The sequence below is a fragment of the Physella acuta genome, unplaced genomic scaffold (genome assembly GCF_028476545.2).
Source record: "Physella acuta isolate Inbredline_101_S28 unplaced genomic scaffold, ASM2847654v3 ptg000824l, whole genome shotgun sequence".
NCBI lineage: Eukaryota > Metazoa > Mollusca > Gastropoda > Physidae > Physella > Physella acuta.
Genome location: NW_026732342.1, coordinates 73535 through 85966, shown reverse-complemented (window position 1 = coordinate 85966; position 12432 = coordinate 73535). Strand labels below are relative to the sequence as shown.

The 12432-nt window shown below is 37.5% G+C and overlaps 1 protein-coding gene across 1 annotated transcript; it reads left to right on the top strand.

Moving 5' to 3' along the window:
• Positions 1-2679: 2679 nt before the first annotated feature.
• On the top strand, positions 2680-12155 carry LOC131951720 (uncharacterized). Its single transcript, XM_059314079.1, has 7 exons — positions 2680-2870; positions 6017-6119; positions 6231-6902; positions 7174-10386; positions 10635-10728; positions 10860-10909; positions 11251-12155. The coding sequence occupies exons 2-7, from the start codon at positions 6018-6020 to the stop codon at positions 11287-11289; spliced, it is 4170 nt and encodes a 1389-aa protein (XP_059170062.1). The 5' UTR covers positions 2680-2870; position 6017; the 3' UTR covers positions 11290-12155.
• The last annotated feature ends 277 nt before the right edge of the window (positions 12156-12432 follow it).

The window sequence follows — 12432 nt, the reverse complement described above, 5'->3', positions numbered from 1 at the left end:
CCCCCCCCCTTCCTTCCCCCCCCCCCTCCTCCCCCCCCCCCCCCCCCCTACGTTTAAAATCGTTGGCTCTGCTTGTAAACATTTAGAGTGAACACAGCTCACTAAAACCATGTAGGGGTGGGGAGGTAGGGAGGGCGTTTGCAGCTTGTTTTCTAACGGCTCGAAGAAGAGAATTATATATATAGATATACCCGGCATTGCCCGGATTAAAGAAGTATGTTACTTTTCCAATTAAATGTCTATATCAGGGGTCGGCAACCTGCGGCTCGCGAGCCGCATGCGGCTCTTTTGATATCAAGATGTGGCTCTCCAGCTCTTTGCACAAATACTAATAATCTTAATAAAAATATAAAATATTTGAAATAAAAAAATGTTAGTGGCTCTTTAAAACCAGAGAAATTTTGAAAATTGTAACTTTTGGCTCTTCCGCTTCAAAAGGTTGCCGACCCCTGGTCTATATGCAAATATGGACGTTTGAGAAAATAACCCTAAACCTAACTCTAATTCTAAACTTAACCCTAACCACAACCAACCACAACAAAGAAAAAAAAACGCAACTTTTCATAGGGATTATAGAAATTGTCAAGGGGTTTTATAGATTGACAAGAACTGCTCAGGCAATCAGTGTTTCTTTCAAAATAAGGGGGGGGGGCGGTAAATTGGACACTGGTAAAAGTATATATTTTCTACTCTGCAGGCAGTGTGAAATGCGCAGATTTTTAAATTCTTTATGGACAAACAGTCAAAAAATGAAAGAAAAGATACAAAATGAACAACCGCAAATGTTTATTGCATAAAATACCTTGGCATTATAAAGAAAGATTGCTAAAGTCTTTAGTAACAAACAGCCGTAGGCGTAGGTAAAAGATTGAAAAAAAAACGACCTGCTACAGCTACAGTATTACTCGTATGGATCCATGCCCCCCCCCCCCAATATAAATATATACATGTGTGTGTATGTCGGCCTACACTGGTCTATAATTTAAATATATGCCGCATACGCGTACATGTATGTGTATAAGCTTTAATCACTGCAGACTTAATAGTAACTATGTTTATCTATAGTCTGTTAATAATACAGTTGGATATAGCATTGTTTTATCTAATGTTTAGCACATTTTTTACGAGATTCTATTCTATTTTAAAAAGTTTAATGTAATTAAAAATGGATTAAAAATGGATTGAAAATCCCCCGTAGTGTTATATAAGAATATTCGAGAAAGTTTAGGGGAGATCACTCCCGGTTTATTTAGGGGGTGACAACAAGGCAAAAATAGCACACAAAAATAACCCAATCATTCCAGTTAAATAAATGATTAATTAGAGTTAAAAAGTCTTTTAATTAAGAGCATAATTGACAAATCCAAACAAAGGTTGGGGGTGGGGGTGACACCGTGACGTTAACCTGATAATAATATAGAAAACAAAACTACATCCAGCTGTATTTATAACCGACTATAGATGAACACCGTTATTATCTGTGGACAGTGTAAAGCTATCACCGGGTGGTTTTCTTGACAATATGAAACGTTAAGCCCAGCCAGGGGTTGGGGTGATACATTTTTAATATTTTTTTTTACTACAAATACAATGATTTTTTCACTTGAATTAATAACTGATAGAGTTAGGACCCGGGACTTTTAGTCCGCCCCCTCTCCCCCCCCCCCCTGAAACTTTCAAGCGCCCTACCGGAGAAAAAATTCTGGAAGAAACACTGCACACACACACATATATTTATGGTGAATTTACGTTGAATTTTATTTTAATGTACCAACTTGAGAACAGAATAAAACTAAACACAAGCGCTTATATCCTGCTTCGCTACGGCGTGGATATCGCCACGGTTTCGAATATGGATATTACCTCAGAGTTTACCGCGCCTCGCGCGGATTGCGGTCCCCGCATTGGGGCGGATAATCCATCAGCGCACCGCGCTGCGCGCGGGTGTCGGTAGCACTCTGGCGCGAATATGGATATTCACAAAAATAAAATTACGGTAAAAAAAAAGAATTCAGAGTTAACGCTCTCACGAACGTCCGCCCAGACATCTCTCCTCCCCGAACCCAAGGCGCAATTTAAACCGCCGCCGAACGACACGTTTTCCCGGCCGTCCGCGCTCAGGGAGAGACCTTCAAAATCTATAGCTTATACACGAGGAAAGACTGACACACTACCACCAGCGTTATATATAGATTATATATATATATATATATATATATATATATATATATATATATATATATATATATATATATATATATATATATATATATATATATATATATATATATTCAAGACCTTCCCCCCCCCCCATCCGAGATATACATGAAATACTTTACATAAACTTTATGTTATAAAGGCTAGGGTTAATAATAAATTCCTTATTAATAAAATCATCCAAATGTTGAAAGTGGGTTATTCATCAAAATATTTGAATGAAAACATTTAGACTATGGGCCTATAGATTCTACTGAGATTTTAGAAAAGTATTATTACTTTAATATAAAACTGTTCTGTATATTAATTAGAGATAGAATCTAGATCTAGATTAAATGTATTACGAAAGTCAATGACTAGGCCTAACTAAATCTAGATCTAGACTAGATCAAGACATAGACTGTCTAGTAGCTGATTGGAAACATTCTGCTAAGATTTTGGCGAACACCAGATAGGCTACCCGCGACCTCGATACAGTCACGTGACTAAGCAGCCATAATGCTTTTAAAGAAGAAGATCGTTGATGTTCTAAGTTAAACAGGATTAAGAATTTTTTTAAAAATTAAAGCGATTTAAAGATTGATAGGTCTTACTACAAACAAGATTGACACAATACAACATGGTTATTTATTATAAAGCTTACTAAAGTTGAGGTGAGATTTTACACGAGGAATCCAATATGGCCGCGGTTAGGGTAGATTGATAGATTTGTATTTGTAACTTGTTTAACCAAATAAAATATTTGTATGGAAAATTATTGGGTGTGATTGTGATTTTTGTAGATCTAGAATCTATAGTCTACCTAGATCTAGATATCTAGATCTATATCGAGATCTAGAAAAAGCTAGTCAAGAACTAGATCTAGTATCTATAGCTCTATCTAATCTACTCTAGACTCTAGATCTCTATTTCTATTTTAGACTGAAGACGTCAATCTCAATCTCACTGATTCAATCTTACTGAATACGGTAATCCCTTAGTTTAGCGTCGGAAATTATCGGGTAATGTTTGTTGAGTTTCGGTAACTAGAGTTACGGTAAACCATGGTTTATTTGACCATTGAAATATAAATAAATTGAAAGTCGATTGTAGTAAATTAATGTTTAAATTTTTTAAGTTTAATCGACAAAAGGAAACGAGAAAAAATATAATAGTAGATTTAAATTAGTAGATCTAAAAATTAAAAAAAAAACAGACTCTATATTAATATAAATATAAATAGGCCCTAATGAAGTCAAATGTAATAATTTAATGTTTTTGGCTTGCAGCGGATTTGCGACCATTAATTAATTAGATCTAGATCTAGCTAGATATCTAGCTGCTAGGCCAAGTAAAAAAATCTAGATAACGAAAATAGTAAAAATGATTACAACATGTAAAAATGATTACAAAAATAAATCTATCCAAATTTTAAACATTCTGTATAAAAATAAAAGAAGACGCCAAATAAAGTATGGTTTACGGTACTTCCGGTGAATTCTGGAAGTGTGTGACAGACTTTGGCATTGTTTTACTGTTTTTTTTACTGCTAAACGATTCCGGAATAATAACCGAGGCTAAACTAAGGGATTACCCTGAATACTATATTACTAATCTTACTTAACTTATTAGTAACTTATTACTTAAAGTACTTAAGTTTCACTCATAAATGTTAAATCTCTAATCTAGATCAAGAATCTACTCTATAGATTTTAGATCTAGATTGTAGTCTCCAGTGATGTGTCAAAAATAGTCTAATGATTCATTAGAATCATTAGCATTTTAGGGCAATTTAGTTGAATTTAGGGGCCTAGACCAATATTATAATAATTAGGCCTAGGCCCTAATAATAATTATTAATATTAATATACCTAGATCCAGTAGGCCTATAAACTATGACTCACTATGACAATTATAATTAGATCTATAGGGCTTGTAAGTCTACGGTCTCGAAATCTACTAACTAGCTGCATAGTACTAGACCGAGAAGTTGTGACCTACTTACAAGCCCTTATAGTAGGGCTTGTAAGGCCTATTAATAATATTCATACTTTGAGGGCCATTCGGTAATCTCACGATATAACGTTGGACGTAAGAAATGATCTGATAAGATAATGTTTGTTGATTTTCGTAAACATTCCTTATTGTAATTTACTGTAAACCATAGTCCAGTTTTTTTAGTTTATTTGACTGTCAAGTGCATTAATGTTTTAACATAGATTTTCTCATTAAATCTAAAATTTATGCTACTCAATTTTCAATTTGAACATGATCACTTAATAATAGACATCCATAGTTAATAGTTTTACTCGCTACCCTGGAGGAGTTGCTGGTTGCTAACAACAATATGGCGTACAGACTGGATGCATCAATTCTGATCATTTTCGTCTTAGTTCCAGTGATCTTCTAAGAATTACTTTTAAAAATGTGGTAATCTATCGTTTTAGGTACGTAAAATCGGCCGAGACTAGTAATGTGAAAAAAGGGTGACTCCTTAAATTTTGGTAATTTTTTCACATTTTTAGGAGGATTTGTTTTAAAATTTACAAAATTGTTTCAAAGTTTCATTTATGTACCTGTTTTTAAACAATTCTATTAAAACTTTTCAGTAATAAATAAAGACTAGCGATGTTTTCATCAGATGCAACCAAGCTAATTTACTACTTTAGCAGCCATCTTGTTTAAGTTTTTTTTTGGTAAACTTATAGCAGGAGATTCAAGGGAAGCCACTCTATTTTACAGGTGGCAGCTGTATATATAGCAAACCTTGCTCGCAAACACTGCTGTTTAAAGTTAATTTCTGGCCTATATTAATATATTTAGCCATTGATTTTGGTTTATTATTCAGTTATCTATAATATTTGACACAAATATATCAATATATTTCTATTAAAGCCTTTTAACAATGAGGCTACGTTTTTTTTACATTACTAGCCGCTGCCGATTTTACGCACCTAAAACCAAAAATTACCAAAAATGTTTACCATGAGCAAAATGGCGGGTTTTTTCAGTATAAAAACAAGCTATAGGTGGCAGGGTGGATGAGTTATGTTACTTACCCACAGTTGATGCCAAGCTTGTTCGGTCACTTGAATTCATGTACACAGTACACTCTTAGGGGTCATGCATTTATGACGTTCACACACACAGGGGGGGGGGGGGGGTCAGAAAAAAAATTGACTTTTGTGGACGCGCATGGACTTTTATAAGGGAAATAAGTGGATTTTTGTGGAGGGGGGGTCCAAAATCCAAAAAAAATTGTGAACTTCATAAATGGATGACCCCTTAACACTAATGCTACAATTAATCCTTAAACGTTACAGCACTTTTGCTTAATTTTGGTCACTGATTTCCTCTTTCCCCACTTTTCCATGCAGGCAGTACAAATAAACCTGTACAAGTACAAGGAGATTTGTTTTGTCCTCCCTTTTAGAAGCTTTTGGAAATGAGTTTAGTGTCATTAAATAGCTCAGATGCACAATCATTACAATGTTTCTTTTTCACAAACTGAGACCAGCGAATTGTGTTAATCGTATCTCAAATTTTGCTTGTATGTCAAAGTAAATTTTAGCTTGCTTGACAGCTTGTATTTAAAAAATCTTGTGTGTCAAATTACCGCTGTGTATATATATATATATATATATATATATATATATATATATATATATATATATATATATATATATATATATATATATATATATATATATATGTATTGTTTTGCTTCATATTGTCTTCTTGGTTTGTTTGAATATAAAACAATCAAATATGCAGTGTAACAATTGTCATAGTTAATGTATTTTATTGTTCTTATTTGAAGGATGAATCATCACTATCCTGATAACTATGGATATGGCAGAACAGCTCCTGGCATTCCAGGAATGGGTTATGGAGGTGGGGGATACACTGATCCCTCTGCTATGGTAAAGATTTTATTTTCTTTCACATTATCTAGGTTATAGTATGGTGTATTTGGTTAGTTTTCTCTTTATTGAAGTATAAGGGTATTTTTCATGGAATTTTTTCATTTTCAGGCAAGAATGGGCCAGCCAAGAGAAGGCTACCCTCACTATCCAGTGATGCCACAGCAGTCTGGGATGTATGGACAAGGTGGATTTAATAGCCATCAAAATACTCCGCCTTATAATATGAGTGCATATGGAAACTACAATATCCAGGGTGTTGGTCAACCCTCCTCAATGATGATTGGAAATAGAGTGGGTGATATGAGCAGAATGAGTGGAGGCAACATGATGAACACATATTACAATAGTGTTATGTCTGGTGAACCTCATGCTTCACCCCAGCATACCTCAATGGGCAACCAGCCTCCAAGCTATGCCCACAGTCAACCAACTACTCACATGCAACAACAACATTTAAATATGATATCTGGGCAGAATACCTCGGGAATGTCAAGTCAATCAGCACTAGGTTCAAATCAAAATCCTGTTGAGTCCCCCATGCCCAATCCAGCAATTCATGTAGCAAGTGGTCAAGCAGTCCATAGTCCCAGTCACAGTATGTCACAACTTAGCACTGTTCAATCCAGTGGGACCTATGGGAGTCAGTCTGCTTCTCACATGTTACCTCGGAGCCATCATGTACCCCAACACCCCATGAGACATACAACAGCTCAGCAAAACCCTCAGGAAGTCGCTGACAATATTCTTCAGATGGCATCAGCATACCCATCTAACCAAACGGTAAAGTTTATTTTCACCCCAAATATTGAAAGTTCATTATCTTGTAATCAGTGTACCCAAGATAAGTTGTAGGCTTTACTTTTCCTGCTCAGCTCATTGGATTAGCAAATCCCTTAGGCAATTAAGTTTAATTTGGGTAAATGGTTCCTGTACACTGTAGCCTTTCAATTCATTTGTCTACATAGCTTTAAAATCAAATGTCCAATATTTTAATTGCCAGAGTAAAGACTGTTTTAAGTTGCCTGATACAACTTGTTTAAACTTTGTTTAGGTTCAAGTTCCATTAAAGAGTCGCCCTGCACCTTACCATGTGCCAAGATCTCCACATTACAGTGTAACTCATGCAGAGCTGTCTCACAGTTCCCCTAATCCTCATCAACAACAGCAAAGTCCACTTACATGTCAGACCAGCCCCAGCCCCTCATCTTCTAGTGTCAAATCACCAACACCTGTTCTGGCACCAATCCCAAACCCTATTCCCTCTCCAGGAATTAGTGGCTTGAGATCTCCTTGCAACCAGGGCATGTCACCATGTCAGCGCTCACCCAGCCATGTGGGATCCACTTACACAGGTCATGGCCAAAACGCCCCACCAAGCCAGTGTGGCGAGCCATCACCATACCACCATGGCATGTCACCATCAGATGTTCAACATTATTCACCTTGTGCAATGACACCAACACATACTTATCCTCCTTATAATGCATCGCCGGGTCATAGGAATACATCTATGTACTCACCATCCAATGATCATAATATGTCCAGCTCAGATCAAGTGCGGCAAAATAATTACAACTGCTCAAACTCTTGCAGTACTTGCACCAGTACAACTCCTTCGTACACTCATTCACCCAAACCAAGTAGTGGCCAGTGTAGTTCATACCCAGGAGCCTCCACCACACATATGGGAAACAATCCATTGATGTCACTGCAGAAGCTAGTCATGTTGCCTGAAACACAGGTGATTGACCCCAAAAGTGTCGTCAGTGATGCTTGTCTTTCTTCACAAGATGAGGGTCCAAAAAACGGTGATGGCCCAGCAGAACGGTTTGTTGAGGGCTCAAGCCATTCTGTCGGGTGTCCAGGTCAATCTAGCTCTCATCAAAGCATTTCAGGCAACAGTTGTGTGTTGGCTTCAGCTGCTGATGACACAAACAGCAGAGAACACACGGCTGATTTGCCTGATGGCAATGAGCCTCCTGTAGGCTCTGCTCGGTCAAGTCAGGAGAAGCATGTCACCAGTGGTCAGCCCCAGTTAGTTGACTCACACAGTCCTGCCCAGGTCCAGTTAGCTGACTCACACGGTTATGCTCATGTCCAATTAGCTGACTCACTAAGTCCTGCTGAGATCAAAGAAGAATTCAAAGAACATAAGGAAACAGAGACTTCAGGCAGCAGGAAGTCTCCTCTCATGCCAGATTCCAATGAAAAGATGAAACAGCCTTCTAATAGTCAGTCCAGTGCCATTTTAGTAAGTGAAGACTTGAGAGAGACCACAGACAAGCCCTTCCATTCAGCTGAGAAAAAAAATGGTAAGCTTAAAGAGGAAAGAACAATCGCCCCATCTCCAGGTGTCCTAGCTGAAGTCCCAGTGGTTCTCAATGGCTTAGAAGATACAAGCCAGGAGTTGGTAGATGGGGTCAAGCACCACAATGGCTTTAGTACACTAGTCAAAGCCAAAATTGCTTGCACCAAAAGAGCTGCACAGCTTGTCGGAGTTACTCCATGTACCATTGCTGTTGGTGCAGATGAGAGGGCCATGTGTGAAAGATTTGCATTTAGAAGAAATGGAATTTGTAGAACCTTGAGAACCACAAGGGTTATTTGCAATGGAAGAAACCGTAGCGATAGCACAGGAAATGCTGACTCGGATGAAAGTTTAGAAAATGTTTCTGAAAGTAATTTTGGTGTGACTGGAAGTCCTCAGGACGGCAACAAAAAAAGACAGGCTTCAAACAAAAGGAGTGAGTGTAAAAAATCTAATTCAAATGAATCAAATGACAGCAATCCTAGGCCTGCCCAGCCAGCTGGTGGTGGCAGCAATGGCTGTATGTCCTACACTACACATGAGATGAGTGATGATGATGTGTGTTATTACGAAGGTGTGGACAGCTCTGACATGTTCATGAATAACTGCAGCAGTGATGAATCTGTAGCTTCATGCCAGGAGGTACAGGAAGGTGTTTCATCCAGTGCTAATAACACAGTCAATACTGAGAAGCTTACAGCACATGGTAAAGAAGAAAAAAGTGGGGCCAAGAATCCTGAAGCAGATAAGCAAGCTCCAGATCTCAGTCCTCCGCCTGCATCAAAAAGGCTTTGCAGGTCGTCAGGACAAAAAGCCCAAGAAAAGTTGAAAGCTCTCTCTGCCAGCAGGCGAACTAACAGTGGTCTGCTCAATGAAAAAGATGATGTTTATGTGACGTTTGCAACTGAAGGTACGCAGACTTTGTCTAAACCTTCAAAGGTAAAAAAAGAATTTGATATTGATGTCAAAGAAAAACCCCTGGATAGGATGAAGTTTTTAAATCACAAATCAGCTCTCAAATATCCAGTAGTTGTCTTGGAAAAGTCCAATGTTATAAGCAGTCCAGTTCCAGTGAAAGTTGAAAAAACTGAAGTGATAGATTTGACAGAGGAATCACCAGAGAGACCTCTTCTAGATGAGAAAAATGGTTTGGGGAAACTTGAAAAAATGGCTACAAGGGAGGATGCTGGAACTGATGAAGCTGTATGTAAAACTGAAGCAACCAGCTCCAAACTTTCTCTTGTTTTACCTAAAAGGAAGCCCAAAAAAAGGTCTCTTAGGATGAAAAAGAGGGGGAAAAAAGAGGTTGCAAAGGTTAAAAAAACTGATGAAGTGACAGATTCTTTCAAGTCAATGAAGTTTAGTCGAACCCTGGACCTAATGAAGTCAAAGCGCAAACGGGACTCGTCTACCCAAGGTCCATTTATTCGAGTGACAGGAAAACAGAGTGCACCAGACACAGTGGCTATCTTTACTCAGCCCATCTCTGAGCTAGCACTGGGAGCAAGCAGTGCTGGCAAGAGGAAGTCCATTGCTGGGGCTCAAGCTGTTCACATGGTGACCAACCTGCCCATGGACAAAAGAGCCATGGTACCTTCAAGTCGTACCATCAGTCAAGACCCCTGGGTTTGTGCCTTCTGTGGCCATCACAGCAGCTACAGATTTTTAGGAGATCTGTTTGGGCCATATTTTAAAGAAGCTGACCTGAGCAGAGTGGAAAGTATTGCTCAAGAAGAAAAGGGCGATGTTTCCAAAGATTCCAGTTTATCTGGTACCAAGTCATCAACAGAAAAAAAAAACAAAAGAAAATCAGCATTAGTAGCCAGGAAAGATGAGTTTCCGCCACCGGAGGAAGTCTGGGTCCATGAAGCTTGTGCCATGTGGTCACCTGGAGTTTGCTTGATTGGCAGCAAGATGTATGGGCTGGATGAGGCTGTCAAAGATGCCAGAGATACTGTACGTATGCTGCACGTAGTTTACTTTCTCACTCTTAGAACTGGTTAGATTAGTTTTCAAATTGTCACTTGTCATTTTAAAGGTTATGGTAGTTTTGGGTTAGTTTCAAATTATACTCAAGGTTTTTTGTTTTGTTAGTCTGTTTAAAAGAATATGTATATTCGAGCCTATTAAAAATATACTTTTTATAAAATAAATCTTGATGATAATTAGAATGTTGATAGTTATTCTCCAATGCCCCATTTTAGGTGTGTTCTGTGTGCCGATCAAATGGTGCTATGATAGGATGTCTTCACAAGGGGTGTGCCATGAAATACCACTTTATTTGTGCTGTTGATAAAGGTCAGTTTAAAACTTTTTGCACACCTAGAAAAGGTTATAACACCATTGTGGTGGTTGAGCTGAAGAAAAATGATGTATTTAAAAAATGTTAGGGAGCATGTTATGATTACATGAAGAATTGTTTGTTCCAGACTGTGTTTTAGATGAGGAAAACCTTTCTCTTCTCTGTCCCAAACACAAGGTAAGTCATCACAATTTTCTCCAAGATGTCTAGACCTCACATTATTGTATATTCTTTACCTCTAGATGTCTAACCATTATATGATTGTAACATTCATCATCATAATTTACATCTAGAAGTCTAGCCATTATATGATTGTAACATTCATCACAATTTACATCTAGTATCTAGAAGTCTAGCCATCACATAACTAGATTTTACTCAATCTATGTTGTGGCTTCTTCTTTAGAACCTGTTCAGTTAATGACTAAATACTTAAGTTATTCTGGATTTGACATTTAATTAATATTTTATGTATGAATACACTGATGCTGCTAAAAGTTGAATTCTTTTTTTAATAGGATAAAAGATTGAGCAACATTTGCACGACAAGGTCTTGACAGTGAATGATCTCCAGACACATTGCCTTGTACATGTCATCTGCACCACAGCAGTGTGAGAACATTAAATCATCTCAATAGTGGGTACCCTCAGCATTGTGAGAACATTACATCATCTCAATAGTGGGTACCCTCAGCATTGTAAGAACATTACATCATCTCAATAGTGGGTACCCTCAGCATTGTGAAAACATCACAAAATCTCTAAATAAAAAATAGTGGGTACCCTCATTCTTGAATCTCCCATTTTCCATCTGTAAATAGGAAGGAAATATTATTTCAATATTTGGTAAAAAATTATACAGTTTTCTATAGTTTGGAGTTGATAATTATATTCATACATGTGTTAAATATAACTTATTATTGCTATAAAATGTTTATATTGTTTATGCATTCTATAGGAAGGGTTACTTAAGATGAAGTGGACAAACACTCTCCTGATTTTGGGGGTAAATTTGGTTGTAATTGTGTTACCCTACTAGTGTCCCTGTATTTGCTATATTTATAGTAGTAGTTCTATGTAAGAACTATTTGTAAGAGATGTATTTTTGGGTATTAATGTTTTAAGATAATTCTAAAGTCTCTTAAAGTAGATGATTAGATATTATGCTGATATGTATTCTTTTTTTATTTACACATTGAAATCATGTACAGATGCTTGTCTACACTTTGCTTTCAGTCCTAGAAGAATGTAATTTTTATACCAAGTTAATTTAGTCACCTATAGTGCATGGCTATAACAAGAACTTTACAATTGTCAACATTTATATGGGCATTTTTAGTTGAGTTTTTTCTTTTAGGTTTCTTTTAGTTTTTCTATGGAACTTGCACACCTGGTGGGCTGGTCATGATTGGACACGTGGTGTATGGGGGGGGGGGGGGGGGGGCTGACACGTGGTGTATGGGGGGGGCTGACACGTGGTGTATGGGGGGCTGAACAGTTGTCATTATCTCTAAGGGAATTTGTATGTCCTGATATCTTCACTTCCTACATGAGGAAAGTGAGTGCTGTCTATGAATTGACTCCTGGTGCAAGATTATCAATTTGATTACACCTTGGTTACATATCAGTTTTGATAGGACAGAAATTGTTGTTGGTTTATTAAGATGACTGTTGTAATAGTTATTTGAGAGCAAACAGTT